The sequence below is a fragment of the Paroedura picta genome, chromosome 10 (genome assembly GCF_049243985.1).
Source record: "Paroedura picta isolate Pp20150507F chromosome 10, Ppicta_v3.0, whole genome shotgun sequence".
Taxonomy (NCBI): Eukaryota; Metazoa; Chordata; class Lepidosauria; order Squamata; family Gekkonidae; genus Paroedura; species Paroedura picta.
In genome coordinates, this window is record NC_135378.1 from 31,708,355 (window position 1) to 31,726,493 (window position 18,139).

Here is an 18,139-nt window from a genome sequence, read left to right on the forward strand (position 1 = left end):
GTCCGTGGCTAAAATGAGGCAAAAACCTTTCTTACATTCAACAGCCTGGAGTACCCTATCAATATGGTATCTAGTTGATCAGTATTGGATAATTCCAATTGATTATGCAATTCCAAACATGGGAAAAAAATGAGGTTTGATAAATCCACAGAATGAGTCCATGTTCAAAAAGAGATTGTCGATGCACCACAGACAGCCCCCATCTGAAAACTGTTAAAGATGGAGGAGAGGTAAAATACTTAAAAAAAAAAAAGATTAAGATATCAGCTGCCATTTTGGAGGATGCCCAACAACCCCTTAGCTGTACTAGGGAAGGGAGACAGCCAAGAGAGAAGAAGGTGCTAGTTGGGGCAAATAGACACTGAGCTCCAGTGGTGATGGCAGTGGAGTGGGGAGCTCACAGCCTCTCATAGCCTAAACACTGCTAGGATTCTGCAGGAGGTGAGCAGAGTTTGAAGGCTGTGGCTGCTGCCAAAAAAAGAGAAAAAGGCAGGGTAACAAGGCAGCAGTGATGGCCCACACAAAGAGGGAAGGGCTCTGCCTTCTGCTTCCGTCCACTCTCGCCAATCCTGCCAAGGAGAGAATACAGATAAGAACACAGCAGAAGTTGGAAGAAGAGGAAGTATTGCTGTGGTTTTGTTCCTTCCATATCACCGCAGGGCAAATAAGGTGACTAAATGTGGTTCGTTTCTCCATCCTTCCTTCTGCATCTGTTGGGAAAGAGAATGGGCAAGTGGAGAGAGCCAGGAGGAGATGTCTGGTTCTTTCATGAGTCCATAGTCGGTCTCTGCTTGTTGCTCACATTATTTGATATAATACACATTCCTTTATGAGAAAAAGATCAAAAAATGTGCATACCAAGGTTGCTAAAATCATTCCAACATTACTACTAAAAAGCTAACTAAGTTCACAACACGCATGCTTGCCATTCTGTAAAGGGGAAAGGCATAAGTAACCCTCTGTTTTTGTTTCCTAACACTAGGAGTCACAAAGCACGACTGAGTGTGAACAAGAAATCACGGAAACACAAAGGTGTGAAGATAAAGTCTTAACACACAATGGCCATCATGCTGCAGGCAAGCCAATCCAAGATACAGAAGGCCAAGAACAGAAAGAAGAAAAAAGGAAGCAAGAAGGTTACTGGCAAAGCCCTGAGCCTGAGCAGAAAGTACAAACAGCTGAAGTGGAAGTAAAACACCATCTGGAACACAAAAGACTACAAGAGAGTCAAAGGGAAGAAGAAGGGAAAAAACAAAAGCTCCAGGAGGAAGAGCAGTTCTTGAAAATGGAAGAGAGAGGGAACCCAGAAGGAAAAAGACACAAAGAGCAGGACGGCAGGCACAAAAATCTGGAAGTGCAGAGGGTGGATGAGGGACTCTGGGAATGGCAAGAACAAATGCAACAGAAAGAACAAAAGCCACAGGAAGAACAAAAGCCATTAGGAGGACAAAAGCACTGTGAACTGGAGGTGCAAAGACAACATGTAGAACCATGTCATCCGAAATGGGAAGAACAAAAGCAGCGGGAAGAACAAAGATGCTACAAGGTGGATGAACAAAGGCATCAGGAATTGGCGGAACCAAACGGGAAAGAAGAAAATGGTCATCAAGAATTAGAGAAGCTGTTACAGCAAGACTGGAAGAACAAGAGGCAAGGTCAGGAGAAGCAAACACAAAAACGAGGGCACCAAGAACTGAAAAGGCAGAGACAACGAGAACCAGAAGAACAGAGTCATAAGACTGACAAGGGGGAAGATCCAAACCAACAAGTATTGCAAGTACAAAAAAGAGAAATGGGGCAGAGACAACCAGAAGGAGAGAAAAACAGAAATGTAGAAGGAGAGAAATTGCAAGGGAAAGGCAAGGCTGTGAAGCTGGAGGAGCAAAAGAGGCCAGAAGAACCCCTGCAGCATCTGGAGCAGCAGAGAAAAAGTAATGATGAAAAAAGCCAGCAAGAAGCAGAGAAGCAGATGAAGCCAGCAGGACTTGGGAAAGGAGACCTGTTACAATTAAGACAGACTCCAGCTGAAAAGAGGATGCAGCCACAAGACCTTATAGAGAGGAAAGGACAGAAAAGGACAGAAGGACAGAAAAGTCCTCATTTGGAAGGACATCAGCCACTGGAAAATACAAAAGAACAAGACAGACCCTTCCAATCACCACTGGACAAACACAGGCATCCAGAAGAGAAAATTTTAGAAACCACAGACCTTTCTGTTAAAGAAGCGCAAAGTCCGCAAAAAGTAAAGCAGCCAGAGAGAGAGCCAAAGGAAGACGAAACGTTAAGACACAGTCAGAGAACTAACACTGATGTTCAGGAACAAGAAAGAATTCTAGGAGAAGAGCTACGCTGGCAAGAAGTCGATGCCAGGCAAAATATGCCCAGGGGATTCACCTTTCAAGTGTCTTCTGGAGAAAAACAGATCATCTTTCAAAAAGTGAACCTGAGCCCAGTCACTCCTGCAAAAGAGGCAGCAGCTCCTTCTGCCTCAAGAGAACCGAAAGCTCCTCAGTCCAGTCCAGGGGCCCATGCGCTGCCCTCCTCTTTGTGTGTCCCACATACCGCAATTTTGGTCACCGGAGCACAACTCTGTGGCCCTGCAGTCAATCTGAATCAGATCAAAGATACCGCTTGTAAATCTCTGCTTGGTTTAACAGAAGAAAAGAAAACCACGGATGGCACCCTGACAGAAAATACACCCAAACTGTCGCCTGAAGCCAAACTTGGCAGCAGTAAAATGAAGACTGCTCAGGATCCATCGAATGACGAAGCCACATTAGCTGAGTGGGCTACTATTCGATCCAAAATCCTGAAAAGTGCAGAAACTGGAAAAGCAAGTGAGAAAGACCGAGGGAGCCTCAGCAGGCACAGTGATGACTGGACCCCTAAAGGGCGAGCGGCTTCTCACAGTAATTTACGAAAAACCTTGTCTGCGAATGCAAAATTTTCTATAACGCCTGCCTGGCAGAAATTTTCAGATTTCACCAAGACTAATGTAGACGCAGAGAGCGAGCCTGGCCTTGCGGCAGAGAACGCAGCCAAGGACTTAAGTCCACTTGCAGGTGTAAACCACGAGGCAGTTCATAAAGAGGGACTGCTGGGTAAAATAAACACACTTGGAATCCCTATGGGGAAAATTGAAGTACACCACGAAGTTGAAGATCGCACAGAAGGCTGTAAGTTTGCCAAAGATCTCCCATCCTTTCTCGTCCCAGGCACCTCTCATCCGCTAGGGAAAGAAACGCCTCCATCAGAAACTCTTGAACCGCTGCAAAATGTTGGTGTGAGGAAAGTGGAGAGAGGATCACCAAACGGAGAAGAGAACGTTTCTCCGTTTGGCGTCAGACTACGGAGGACAAACTATTCGGTGCGTTTTAACTATGATCAGCAGGCAGAGCAAAAGAAGAAGAAAAGATACAGTGCAGGAGATAGTTTCGATGGTGTGCCTACTCCGCTTGTGACCCCGGACAGTGAAAAAGATGCAAATAATATCTTTTTGAAAGAAAGCAAGTCCCCTGGCCAAGAGAGTAAGGAGACCTTTGTTCATTCTGCAAAGGACACTCCGACTACCTTGAATCAAAATTATACCACAGCTACCCCAGTGTGTCCAACAGCTAGTGTTCAGGGGTCTGCACCCAGTCAAGAGAAACTCATCTGTAAATCCCCACTCCCACAAAAGCCGGCCTTAGCTCCAAAGCCCACCAGCCAAACCCCACCCTCATCCCCTCTCTCGAAAATGCGCCGATCTCACTTAACAGAATCAAGTGGGCTGAGGGTGGCTAAAACTGAACCTGACGCCTGTTGGAGAAGAGCAGAGGTGAAAGGCAGCTCTCTGCTCTCACAAACTCATGATGAAAGCAAGAATGAAGAGGAAGAGTCTAGGGAGAAGAAGTCATTTTTTCCATCCATTACCATGCCATGGAGAGAAAAAACTGAGAAGAAAACAGAGCCACTGAAAAGAGGTAGGTGGCAATCTTGTTGGTCTGATTTTTATTATTATTATGTATTTTATTCTGTATTATTATTGTTATTTTATTCTGTATTCCAGCCTTGTTTTCTTTATACTTAGTCTTAAAAGTTAGTTCACTTTTGACCTTCAGTTGATTGCCAGGTGACCTTCAGTGATTGTCACATCGTGATGATTTTCAAGTATAAAGCAAGTCAGAATCTACAAGACTCCTCTTGCAACAAAATGGTTTCCATCTAAGAAAATTTGCACCTTCGATCTTGATTTATCCAGTGTCTCTGGCTATGTGAATCTGCTCTAGAGAAAATCCTGTTCCAATGTGCAAAAATCTTCAGGCTTGTGCTTGTCCATATTTCCACAGGGGTGTCAATACGTGTACCAGAGACGTATGTCCTGTGTATTGATACGTCCACAAACATGAATACCATTTCTGGGATCCTGTAGCCCCTTTTGAGGCTTCGACAATCATGAGATTTATAGCAAATGCATGCAACCAGATACACATATGATTCCAGCTCATATTCACATGGTCATGGATGAATATGAGCGTGTCCACATGGAGGAAATGTGGAACCACTATGAAAATCAGGCCTTAGTGTGCAGAGTAATTCACAAAGAGGAAATGCAGTTGGAACCATATTTGGAAGATTCCAGTGAAAATTCAAATTTATGTAAGGACAGATTTGTGTAAAATGTGCAAGTGTGACTCCATCATGGGTAAGTAGCAAAGCTTTTAAGAAAGCAGCAAAGCTTCCTTCACTCCTGATGTGTAGTTCAATAAAGATATGCAAATATAGTCTGAGGTATACAACTCTTGATGTCGGAAGCATACCTTTGGTAGGACACACCAATTCCCACAAACCTCGTCACCCAAATACCTGGCTCCATGCTGGGATGTAGACAGAACATGTAGGTCTTCTCTGCTTATTTCAGTGGAGGTGTGTTCATTCATAGAATCACAGAGTTGGAAGGGGTTATACAGGCTATCTAGTCCAACCCCCTATTCTATGTAGGATCAGCCCAAAGCATCCCTGACAATTGTCCGTCCAGCTGTTGTTTGGAGACTGCCTATGAGGGGGAGCCCACTGCTGAATTACTATTGTGTAATCTCCCACCCTGCTAGAAGAGCCTCTTGTGGCGCAGAGTGGTAAGGCAGCCGTCTGAAAGCTTTGCCCATGAGGTTGGGAGTTCAATCCCAGCAGCCGGCTCAAGGTTGACTCAGCCTTCCATTCTTCCGAGGTCGGTAAAATGAGTACCCAGCTTGCTGGGGGGTAAACGGTAACGACTGGGGAAGGCACTGGCAAACCACCCTGTATTCAGTCTGCCATGAAAACGCTAGAGGGCGTCACCCCAAGGGTCAGACATGACTCGGTGCTTGCACAGGGGATACCTTTAATCTCCCACCCTGCTAATATCCAGCCAATATTTTATACCTATTATTTAACCCGCTTATTGTGAGTCCTTTCCTCTGCTGCCAACATGAACAGCTCCATGCCTTCTTCTAAGTGACATTTTCCTTTGCTTAGGTGCAGCAGAGTGACTTGATCCATTTAAATCTCACAGGTAACCAACCCTATGCTAGCAGAGCAGTTCCGTGTGGCACTGGATCTTCTGTGACTTCCAAAACATATTGCAGGGTGGGAGAGGGAGCCCTTTCTTTGGGCATCACAGTTATGGACTTCTTAACTTCTTTCTCAGTTGCATTGAACACTGACAAACTTGAAAGTTCACTCGAGTTTCTCAAAATAGTGCATCAAATAACTCTGAAATTAACCCCCCACGCTTTCTAGAAATAGATGGAAGTGTGAATGCTCACAGATAAAACTAGTTTTGACATTTCTAGGTCACCTTGCATCATGATCTAAGGACGCAAAGAATGGTTAATAAACTGTTGAAAAAGTCAGCAATACTGGAATATCATCCAAGTATTATGCGGAACATGTACAGTCAAGCTGGGAATCAAGGGGAGAGGGGGCGGGGAACTGAACTTTACAAGTGCTATTTTGGAATTAACCTGCTTCAATCACTAACAAACATCCTGTCCTTACATACATGGGAATAGCTATGCTGTGTAACTTGCTGGTTTGCTTGAGGAGGGATTAGGGTGACCAACTCCATTTTAGGAAATCCTTACAGATTTGGGAGAGGTGCCTAGCGAGGAAGGAGTTTGGGGGAGGGTAGAGGACTCAGTGGGTACATGATGTCATTGAGTCTACCCTCTGAAACCACCATATTCTTTAGAGGATCTGATCTTGGTAATCTGATCAGTTGTAATTCTGGGAAAATTTCAGGCTCCACCTTGAAGCTGGGAGGAAGCAGGACTTGGAAAGGGGAGTACACAGCTTTTGGGGGGGTGTATGTATGAGAAGTGGTGTCAAACAGAGCCAACTTGTGACAACCATAGCAAGGGGCTTTCAAGGCTAGGGAGAAGCAGAGATGGTTTGCCATGGCCTTCCCCTTTCTTGGTGGGCTCCCTTCCAAATACCGACTGCTTAGCTGATGAGGCCGGACAATGCCCTGCTGCCTTCCATCCCACAGAGTTTTTTGAGGGAAGGAAAATGTTTCACAAATTCTCAGAGTATCAATGTGGCAAGAGAAAGAGACACATTTGTGACTGCCAGAACTGTTGTTCCTGTTATTTTTTTTTTTAACTTCCAAGAGTTAACCCTACAGAAATGAAAACACTTAAAACAGCATAAAGTCAGGGGAAATTTTGGTAGACCCATATTCCAAGACACCATAAACACTAAAATAGAATATTTGAGACCATTCACCAGATGCAACATCATAACAACATGCTAGGAGACAGGGGCAGGTGTGTCAGGTGTGTTCCTGGAGGGCTGCTGGCACCCCGAAGAAGCTGAACCAATCTGCCTTAAAGGTGCCGGAGGGTCCTCTCAGATCAGAGTCAGGCTGTAGCGATGATGACCATGGGTGGAGGTCACGGTGCCTCAAGGGCCATTTGTCCCAGGTGGACCCTGCTAGGAGACCACAAACCAATCCACACACCCCTGGGAAGAATGCAGGCTGTGTTTTTTCTTCCCCTGCTCTGTGACCAAAGTCTTTGTGTTCTGTTTTGCCTTCTAGAAAGGCCTGTTCTACAAAGCAGGCATTCCATAGATGGCTCCAAGCTAATGGAAAAAGTGGAATCTGCACAGCCGCTCTGGATTACACTGGCCCTGCAAAAGCAGAAGGGTTTCCGAGAGCAGCAAGCCACGCGGGAGGAGAGGAGGCAAGCCCGGGAAGCCAAGCAAGCCGAGAAACTGGCTAAAGAAAATGTGAGTCCCTCAAACTGCAGGGTCGCTGGCATTTTGAAACTCACAAACTCCATGCAGATGATGTGGAAACATTTCATGTAGTTGGCAATAGGTACTTTTTCACAGTGTACAATCCAAATGGAGTGCTCAGAGACTAGAAAGCAAGTCAGCCATAGTCTAAATTTCTTTTGTGATGCCTGATCCCCCAGAGTTTTGAAAAAGATGTCACCAAATAAGAGTAATTATACCAGCATATGACAGAGCATCGTACCTGTTTTTACACAAATGATAATGACTATGATAAATAGAAACCAGTAAAAATACAGCATCTTTCAGTTGCTATATTTTAAACGTGGCTGTCTTTGAGTATATCTGCATCCCACCGCAACCAAAAGCACACAAGTCTTGGGGTCGTGGATTTGTTTCTCCCTAATTATGGCACTCAGGAGATGTGGCAGGCACTTCCCTCAGGTGATCACAACTCACAGGAATCTTACCCATGTGGGCCCCTCGGGCTCTGTGGGCCCTTTGTCCTCACATTGGGGCGGCTGCAAAGGCCCAGACTTCAATATCCTCTCATGCAGTGCCACCCCTTCCCTTCCCCTCCTCTCCCTGCTCCTTCCACTCCTTGATTCCTAATCCCCACTTTTGCAAAGTGCGTAAGACACAATAAAATATCACCACCCACACATCTATCTGTGTGACCTTGGGCCACACTGTTCTCTCAGAGCTCAACCAGCTTCATCCACCTCACAAGGGGTTTGTTGTGGGGAGAGGAAGGGTAGGCAATTGTAAGCTGCTTTGAGACTACTTCCGGTAGTGAAAGTGGGGTGGGGGTGGGGGGGTTACAAAAAACCAACTCTTCTTCTTCTAACTATATCAGTTATACAGCCACCTTCCTTCCAGTCCTTGAAGAGGACAAGAACCAAATTCAGTCCTGGTTGCACTAAGCAGACCTCCACTGATGAAACTGAAGCAACTATTTCCCCCCAACAGTCACTAGTCTTCTGTGGCGCATGCCGTCTACCCAGCACGGTAACTGGGGCTGGATTCAGCTGCAACCAGCGAATGAAATTGAGTTAGCCTAGCCCTCACCTGGACTATGGACTTCACTAGGGTGGCGGTATTATTGGGAAGAGGGATATTTCTAATTTCAACTACTGCTTTTGCCTACACTTCTAAGCGGGTGCCCGATATGACATAATAGCTTGACTCATCTGAACAAAGCCTTCAGAAGGTGCCACCCTGCCAAGGAGTAAGATCAACAACTGCCCGTACATATGCCTTCTGGGTTGTGGCCTCCTCCTTGTGGAATGGCCTGCCCACACCTCTTCCATCCCTCAAGCAATGTGAAACAGAATTCTTCAGCAGGGCATTTGAATGAAGGTAATAGGGCTATGTTATTGGAGTATAGCTGAGGTGTATTATAAAGGGAACAGTACTGCATATGGTCTGTATTATCTGTTGGATGTATTCTGCTCTTGTTATATTGTGTGATTCTATATTCTTCATTGTTTGACATATCATGTCCACTGCTTTTCACTTTGTTTCAGGCAGACTGCCAATAATGTAAGTAATTATATAAATGAAATAAATGCAAGTTGGACCAGTCAAAATGCATAGTGGCTAAAATGAAAGGAGCTCTAGACAGTTGGGAAGGCCAGGCAGAAACCTGGGACTGGTTTCCAGAACTTTTATAAGTGGGAATATATTTTACTGTCCTACTTAGATGCTTATGCTTTGTTCCAGCTCTGCTTCAGATTTCTGCTTGCTTTGAGATTTCTCCAGTCCAAATCCTATTGTGTTGTTTATTGGATGTCCCAACCTGTTAATTTATTTGACTTACATTGTGTAATCTACCTTGAGCCCCTTGAGGGGAAAGGTGGACTACAAATATGATAAAGTAACCAAACATTAAATGAAAATGTTGTAATATAATTGTTTCTCCTTTTGCCTTTTATACCAGGCCAGTATAAATCCGTCAGATAGCAAAAGCAGCAGTATCAGCAGAATAAGTTCATTACCGAAATCCACACCCCAGGGAGAGGAGAAGAAAGTCGAAACTGCCATGTCGAGGCTTGAACGACGAGAGCAGCTAAAAAAATCAAACACCCTTCCGACCTCTGTGACAGGTATTTGAACCAAGTCAGAGTATTGTTCTAGCTAGCCCCACCCTGACTATATAATGTGGCGTCTTAGGCTGACATTCATCTTAACTGGCTGTTTGTACCTTTTACTGGAGACGCTGGGGATTAAACCTGGAACCTTCTGCTGTCAAAGCCATAGGGTCACCTGCTGAGCCACATGTTACGTTATAAATATGGTCACCTTGCCATTTCTGAGAATTTTGCAGCGTGTTGAGTGAATGGGCATCTTTCTTGACTGTTTCCAGATCCCTGTTTACTTCCTGAAGATAGATCTAACTTGTCCCTAAAAGTGCTGATGTTCAGGAAAACAAAAGCTTTCCAAAGGAAAAGGTGGCATACGACTGCCATTGACAATGCAATCTAATCAGTTACACTATCCTGAGACTGTGGAAGTCAATGAATTTTGAAACTGCGAGACTAAAAAAAAAATTAGGCCATGAATACAAGTTTCCACAACACAAAGGAGAAAATGTCCTGACCCAAGTCAAGAACCTCCCAAAACGGTGTCAATATAAGGAAAATGTATTCAAGCCTCTGTAGGGTAGAATGTAATGTAAAATTGATTAATATTTATTAAAATTAAAAACCCAAGGCTTAAACTATACCCTCATTAAAAGCCAAGTGTACATTCCTACTAAAGCCTCCACTGACGAGATGCAATACAGGAAAAGAAATATTAAATATACAGTTAGCTCCTTTACATGCAATGATATAATATCTTAACTATGTAGGGCACTAAGGACCTTAATCGATTCTATGGGCCAGAAGGCCAGATAAAATTCTTGTGTTTCTAAAGCAGGCCCTGGTCCAGATGAGCACTTCCAGTGTCCATTGAGTGTCCTATACCAGGGGTAGTCAACCTGTGGTCCTCCAGATGTCAATGGATTACAGTTCCCATGAGCCCCTGCCAGCAAATTCTGGCAGGGGCTTGTGGGAATTGTAGTCTACGAACATCTGGAGGACCACAGGTTGACTACCCCTGTCCTATAGGAGCCAGCCTTTCTCCAAAGTATGCTGACCTCAGTATGAGGCATAAGAGGCCGTACAGGCCTTCTAGTCCAACCCTCTGCTCAATGCAGGATCAGCCTAAACCATCCATGATAAGTATCTGCCCAGCCACTGCTTAAAGACCACCAGGGATTTTTTTAGCTGAAAAAAAAAAAACCATGGTGGCATGACCAAAACATTAGGCATGGGCACAAACTGTTTCACAAGCCAAAATTCACCACGAACTTGACCTGGTTTGGAGCCCCCAAACCGATGTTTGAGGAAGGTGCTTTCCCCAAACATTTACCAGACTTTTGCCCAGTTCAGCTTTTGCGCCCATTTAAACCTAACAGATGAGCAGTGGGAGGAAGCGAAAACGGATTGGTAAAATGATTCTCAGCCATTTCAGCTTAACAGCTGATGGGCGCACCTGCCTTGTAGTAGCAGTCCACACTCCTACTTCATTTCATGCTTCTAGCCCAAATATTTGATTCTGCATTCTTTCCTACTTTTGCATTCCAGTCACCATTGATTATCAGCATATCTTGTTTGGTTGCGTGATCAATTTCTTCCTGGACGCTTGCATAAAAGCTCTCCATTTTGTCCTCCTCAGCATGTGTCATTGGGGCGTAAACCTGAATGACAGCATGGTGACAGGTTTTCAAGTCTGATTGATATATTCAGTCCGATTTTGCAATATAGGCCCTCACTGCTCGTGCTGCATCTTGTCTACTTCTGACTGAAAATGTCCTAATCCAGTCTATTTTACTTACTCCCAGGAGAATTGCAATGCTTAAACATTCCACCTCTTTTTTAAAATGTTGAGCTTCCCTTGATTTATACTTCTCATGTTTCGTTTTCCTATTCTATGCATTGAATAGCACTGACCTTTCCTTTTGCATTCATTCACATCAACGTCTTTTCAGCTTTAGTCCAGTCCAGTTGTGTCATTAAGACTAGCACTTCTCATAGATGTCTTCAGTTATTCCTCGGTAGGTTCGTTCATTACCTTTATTGGCATTCTCCCTCGGTAGGTGATTGAGCCCCATCTGACGGGGGGGGGGGGGGTTCTGTCCTCCTGCTGTCTCTCTCTCTCTTTTTTTGTTTTAGATTGTCTCTTCCTAGGGTTGTTGAGGTAAGAGATTATCAGAAGTGGTTTAGCACTGCTGCCTTCTACAATGATACTAACCAGGTGTCACTGCCGTTCTCTATGGAATATCCTCCACCATTGTCACTACTCCTGCTCCCTGTTCTTCAAGGATTCCTCTGCCATCAGCATTACCATGTCCATCAGCTCCATGTTCTTCTGCCAATGTGACTGTGGATCCCCAAAGGGATCTGCTGCGAGTTTAGCCTCTTGATCAAGTCTGAACCTCTTACAGTATTACTTCCAACTTTCCTGACTCATGCAAACCCCCTCACCACACCCCTTCTTTATACATGCTAAAATCCAGAAGGTTCATCTAGTGGTGTCTTTAACTGAGTGGGTTCAAAGTTGTCCAGGCCTGTTTAATTGTGCCCTGTTTAATGGAATGCTAAAATCCAGTATCAAGGGCTCTGTTGACTTGAGCAGTAGGTGCCATGCTGCAGACTGGCCAACAGATTTGCAAACATAACTAGCCCTCCAAAGTTTTCACTAGCATCCCTAAATTTGTCAAAGGATCTCTTCCCATTTCAAAATGTTTCCATTTGGTTGTTTGGAGGCCATTCTTACTTGCCACAGGCAACTGCTTGTTTACATCCTGGTCTTTTCAGGAGCTGCAACTCTCTCTCTGCATGAGTGACTATGAGGGGGCGAAATTGGGACACTTGCATTGCTCACGTATTCTGTACATGCCCAGGAAACTGAGGCCTATGAGTCATTACGGTGAAGATTTTCCTTGGGATAAGGGTCATGATTTGAGAGGGAAAGAAGAATCCTGAGGGAAAGTCCAGCTCTTTTCTTTTTTGAAATATGGAAGAATTCCTCTTGAGATACATTTTCCCCCTAAACTGACAAGCATGTGTTCGGATGCGGTGCTGGCAGATGGCTGAGAAAGCTGTTGCATTAATGAGTAATGTGCTCGTGTAAGAAGTGCGTGCTTCCCTCTAGCGCCTTCCAGCCGCTGAGTCTCTAGATTGCATTCCCCTAATGATGTCTTCTTGTACTGGAATCTTTTAAAAGGTGCCTTTAAAGTTCAGAGACTGATTAGCTGATGGAAACGCAGTACGTTGAGTGATAAAAGCAAGAGGGCAGCCCATAGATTTTATTTTTTGGCAGGTTAACACAAATAGGGCCTGCTTAATTTCCTTACGTGCATCCTATTATTCATTCTTATGCTCTTAAAAAACAGATCAACATAAACGGGATTCTTTGTGCCTGTCACAGAGCAAGAGCACTGAGAGCAATTTGTTCTGTACATGTGCTCATTTTAGAAAGCACTAACATCTGACCTTAGTCTCTCCGTTCAGAATAATGGTGCTTAACCCTAACTCTGTGCAAAGCAAATGATTGGCAGATGCAGATAGGAAGGAGGGATCCGAGCAGTCTCACCTACCCGATAGAGGGCGAAGGGATGTTGTGGTTGTCAGGGGATGCTGAGGGAGAGAACAGAAGCCAGAGAGAGAGCCCCCTTGTGCTTAAAGGGAAAGCAACCCTCATTTGGAAACCTGGTTTTCTACATGGATTGTTCTTTGATGCCATAGTGGCATTTGTGGTTGTTGTTTAAATGTGACGGTAATAAATCCTCAGTTAATGTAGATTGCTTCCAAATTGAGAAAATCAGTCCTATCTACCTCAGTTCTGGAATCCATCTCAACTTCAGAGCTCGGCCCCAGAATATTTGATTAAAGCAATCATGAACTGAGGCCATGTGCATTTTCCATACCACTGAACAGCTACAGACAGTTCTTATTTTCTTGTCTTAATAATACTCTAGATCCTAACTTTAAGACCAATGAGAGTGGATAAAGGGGGAGGGCTAATGTAGGTGGCCCAGAAAGCCTGATTCTGTCAGATCTCAGAAGCTAAACGGGGCCAGCTCTGATTAGTACTTGGACGGGAGACCACCAATGAAGCCCTGGATTGCTACACAGAGGCAGGCAATGGCAAACCAGTTCTGAACATCTCTTGTCTTAAAAACACCATAAGTTGGCTGCAACTTGGAGGTGGTGGTCATTAACCCTGTACTGGCCTGAAGAGCTGAAGGAAGCCACAAGGCAATGGAAACTATGTATGTTTGAATGCATGGATGATAATCTAAAAGCTGGCAGATTTGGACTGTACTTTGTCATAAAGTTGTTTCCATGAGATATTCAATAATGTATGGAGCTGGAGCAGAGTTTCATTGCTTGTGTATTGGGGGGGGGGCAGTTTTAAGTGTTTCAGACTTGCAAATGTATCTCTGAAGCCAGCTTGTATTGAATCAGACCAGCCCACTAGTGGCAGCTCCCCAAGTTCTGTGAAGGGTCTTTTCAGTCACAGCTCCGAGGTTGTTTTACTGGAGATGGCTAGCAACTGGACCATAGTCTGCTGCCTTCCAAAATCTTGTTTTTTTTACAAAGTATGCTGCTGCTTTGCAGTTTACTCTTGAATCTGTCCTAGAACAGGACTTTGAAATGTATGAATTATTTTGTCATCCCTAGTTTCTCTCTTGGACAAAATGGTTGTACACTGCCCATGCCCATATAGTTCTAATGATGGATGCCTGTTGATGGGTTTTCCTTTCTCTTCTTTCTCAACCAGTGGAGATCTCAGATTCTGTTCCCTCGTCCCCCTTGGCAAAAGAAGTTGCAAAGAGATTCTCTACCCCTGATGCTAACCCTGTGTCAACAGAACCCGCCTGGCTGGCTTTAGCCAAGAGGAAAGCAAAAGCCTGGAGTGACTGTCCGCAAATCATTAAGTAAACAATGCTGTTTTTGCTCTTTATTGTCATTTATTCATTGCTCTCAAGTTTTTATTAGTCTATTTCCATGACAGAACAAAATTAAGTGCAAATCCTAGAGGAACATGAATAAGCAGTTTTCCATTTTTTGCTGGCTCATTGTAGGTTTCATCTACCTTGTACTGTATTGCATTGAGCATTCAGCTAAATGGGAAAAGACATGCAAGTTTCATGCATGTGAAAGAAATCAGGAAGTTTTAGATTCTGATCACTTTAAGAATTTCTGCTCCAGTGTTTCTAAAGTTTGACTCATAGGGGTTTGAATTTCTACTTGACTTTGGCTATGTTGTTGTTGCAGAGTAGAGAGTCCAGTTGCTTCAGGTTTGAAAGTGAATGTAAGGTACATGTTTCCAATTTTGAATTGAGAATGCAATGCCATTTACTGAGAATCTTTTTAAAAACCCTTTACTCAGGTACAGGATTTGGAAAGAGCCATTCCTGTCTTAGTAGTAACTGGAGTATATGATGATTAGCTTTTATTAATGTAACCAGCCCAATGGCGAGGGCACTGAAGTAATTTCTTTCATGTGTCATAAAAGCAAGAATATGCAGAGACCTACCACAAAGAGGTTTGTATAGGTGTTTCTCCAACAGCAAGTAGCAGGTTAGCCACTCAACAATAAGATCCTGGTTTTGATGTTTTCACAGACAGTGTAATTTTAAAGAAAAATTAATAATTGCAAGACTTGCCTTGATCAGCAGCTTCTAACAGGAAAGGTCTAAATATAACAATATGATAATGAATATGGGAATAGCAAATGTTTGCCTATTGCCTTTCCCTACGTGGTTCTCCACACCATACAGAAGCACACATAAAAATTGCACTGCACGATTTTCACTAGAAGTGAGATGCTGCAGTAATGTAGGGCACCTCATCACACCCCTCTTTCACTGGTGAGGATTTGCATCATGTGAAGGGGAAAATAGCAGTAATTCAGATTTAAAAGCACATGTGACAGCAAACCCTCCAATCTTACAAATGATGTATAACTTAAAAGTTATACATCAACCCACTTGACAGAACAGCAACATTCATGCCTATTCGGCTCCAGTCTGGCACATTAACATGAAAAGGTGCAATGCAGTAAATTTCTGAAAATAGGTAACTGTAGAATTTTTTAAAAAATGGAATTAGATTGTTTCAATTTCTTTATGGACCTGATACTCTGCTTGCTTTCAAGAAAATAATTCTGTCTTTGGGATTTAATGAGTCTTCGACTCATGGGCCCAGAAGCACCAAGTGGGATGCTAGCAAAACATCACTGCAGCACTGTAATGTACCTGTCACTTTCTCAGTACTTATGTACCGGTATAACAAACAAGTCCAGTCATTTTTCAGATTGCAGAACTGGGTTTTCTTTTTTTTTAAAATGGCAAGTGAAATCTTGCATTTAAGTCTTCAATCTGGGAAGAAAATTGTTTCACATACCCAAAGAATCATAACAAGGTCCACAAAGCAGTACATTCCTCTTTGTCAAGGTGTTTAAATAGAATTTCATGGTAACTAGATTGTGGATTTGGCTGCAGGAAAGCAGTTCCAACTATTCCATATATGATGAACACCATAAGAGAGACCAAGCTGCTGACTCAACACAGCCTTTTATGTAACTGTTCTTCCAGCAGAATGAGGGAGAATTTTGTTGATGACATAGGAAACAGTATGAGCTCTGCGGTTCTGCTATAGAGCCCCAAAATGGTAAAAAAGCACATGTTGTTAACAAATAGCCACCATCAACACAACAATTGTGATGCTGTTCAAGAGCCCATTAGGTGCGCTGGTTGTGCTTCCAGACTAAGGAAGGATGCTCTGTAGTTGTTGGGTTATCAAGCTAATTTTTGTTTCTTGTGTCAATTCAAACCATAAAACACCCCCCAAGACTCGCTGGTTTCAAAAAATATTATGATTAACTTCAGGAAGGAGTAATGCAGGCCTCATACTGTTTTTAGGATTCTGTAAGTATGAAAATAGCTTCCATGTGTCAAGTTGAGCACTTCCCAGACAGTGTACCATTGGGTTATGCTTTGCCCTTTCATTTCACCCACATGATCATTCCATCCACATTGGCTTGTGGGAAGCTGCAAGCCAAAAGCACAGCTGGGGCTCCTTCTTGGGGGAAGCTGCAGCAGGGAAATAAACTTTTGTGGGTGTCATTTATGCAGTCATCCACAACCCATCAAGCACTCCATTATCCAAGAGAGATAAACAGGAGGAATGTCTAATGGATCTGGGACAGTAACACAGAGAAGACATGCAAACAAGTTATCAAACTTCTTTGTTTGATGTAAGACTATAAAAATATTTGTAACATGCACTTAACTGTAGATAGGCTTAAACCTCTGACTGCATAACTTTCAATTTAAGCTCTATATTTTGTAAGAAGATCTAGTCCCAAGGTTTTTGTTTGTTTGTTTTTTGGAAATGGGAAAGGGAATTATTTAAAAGGGTGGGGTGATGCAAAAGAGAGAGAGAGAGAGAGAGAAGAAAACAACAGCAACAGAAGTTCAGGAAAAAATGACATGTTTACAAGGAAAAGTAGGTGGTATTTGCATGATGAAAGGAAAATGGCCTATCAAAATAATTCTAGGCACAGTTAGCACACAGTGTAGTTAGTAAATAGTTCTAAAGCTTCAAAAGCAAAGTATTTTCAAGCATGAGAGAATCTAGTATACTGGAAACTGTATTTATAGACTCCAGTCTAGGGGAACCAGGAGGAGAACAGAAGGCCGGTCCATCCCAGGCTGCTGTAGCAGAGGCCCCCTTGCATCTCACCCGCCAATCTGGCTAACAGCATTATTAGCAGTACTGTCAGGACTGATAATTGGTTGGGCAAATGGGGCACCTGGACTGTGCCAGGAACCTGTCTAAGAAGTCATCAGTGCGTCAGAGGTAACTGCGCTTGTAAGCTGGGAGGACCCTAGATACTAGATACGGGGCACTGCATAGCTCTTTTTTTCTATTTGTACCAATGGCAAGGGAAAACCATTTCCACTCGGAGATCACTGACTGGATCAGAGCCAGAACATGTACAATATTTGTTTGGGAACATTTCGAAAAGCCTTTATTTTCCACATTGTTATTTCATGTAAAGTCAACCTGAAATTTTGCACTAAATACCAATGAAGTGTTACTTTGCTTTAGCTCTGTTACAGCCTTTCCTGAGGAACAACCTGCTGGAATGCTTTACTCAAAACGGTTTAAAAACTGACCCAACCACTATGTAGAATATGGCCTCAATCTTGGTTTTTGTTAATTTTTTTTTTTTTTGGGGGGGGGTAACTTATACACAAAGGTTTGGATATGGAGGAAATTAGTCCCACTAAAATCCTGTTGTGAAAGCAAGAGAATTTAAAACTAGCCAGATAACCATGCTAGCCCACTGATTTCAACAGGAATTAGGCATAACTAACTTTCTCTGGATTGTGGCCTAAATATTATTTCTGAGGTTATGTGTGATTAACCTCTATTGTTCATATAGTGGTGTATAAAATTATAAACAAATGTATAATTGTGGGGTTTTGTTTTGTGTACTTTTTAATTTTTCAAATGTTTTAAAGTGCAATTGTTTCTTATACTAATGTCATTTTAATTCCTATTTAAATTATAATCTGCGGAAAATTATCAGATGTATGTACTCATTGTCTTTTTGTTTAAAGTATCAGGTTTATCTTATTATGGCCTGAATTGCTACAGGAACCTATGTGTTTTTACCAACCATAAAACCTGAGTAAAATTACCTATGACTAAGAAATATGTTAGTGCAATTTCTATTTTCAGTTTTTGATTGTCAGATTTCAATGTAAATGGTCCATCACTGAAAATTTGTTCTATTTCAATTAAAAAAAAAACCTTGCAAGTGC

At 43.0% G+C, this 18,139-nt stretch overlaps 1 protein-coding gene across 6 annotated transcripts in view; it reads left to right on the forward strand.

The window, feature by feature from the left end:
- CRACD (capping protein inhibiting regulator of actin dynamics) overlaps nt 1-18,138 on the forward strand; it is a 152,282-nt gene extending 134,144 nt beyond the window's left edge. For all 6 annotated transcript variants that reach the window (XM_077302036.1, XM_077302033.1, XM_077302034.1 and 3 more), the window contains 4 exons: nt 983-3,962; nt 7,055-7,245; nt 9,191-9,356; nt 14,083-18,138. In XM_077302036.1, coding sequence (XP_077158151.1) covers nt 983-3,962; nt 7,055-7,245; nt 9,191-9,356; nt 14,083-14,243 — 3,498 coding nt within the window. In that variant the 3' untranslated portion in view covers nt 14,244-18,138. The remainder of the gene's footprint in view (nt 1-982; nt 3,963-7,054; nt 7,246-9,190; nt 9,357-14,082) is intronic.
- The last annotated feature ends 1 nt before the right edge of the window (nt 18,139 follows it).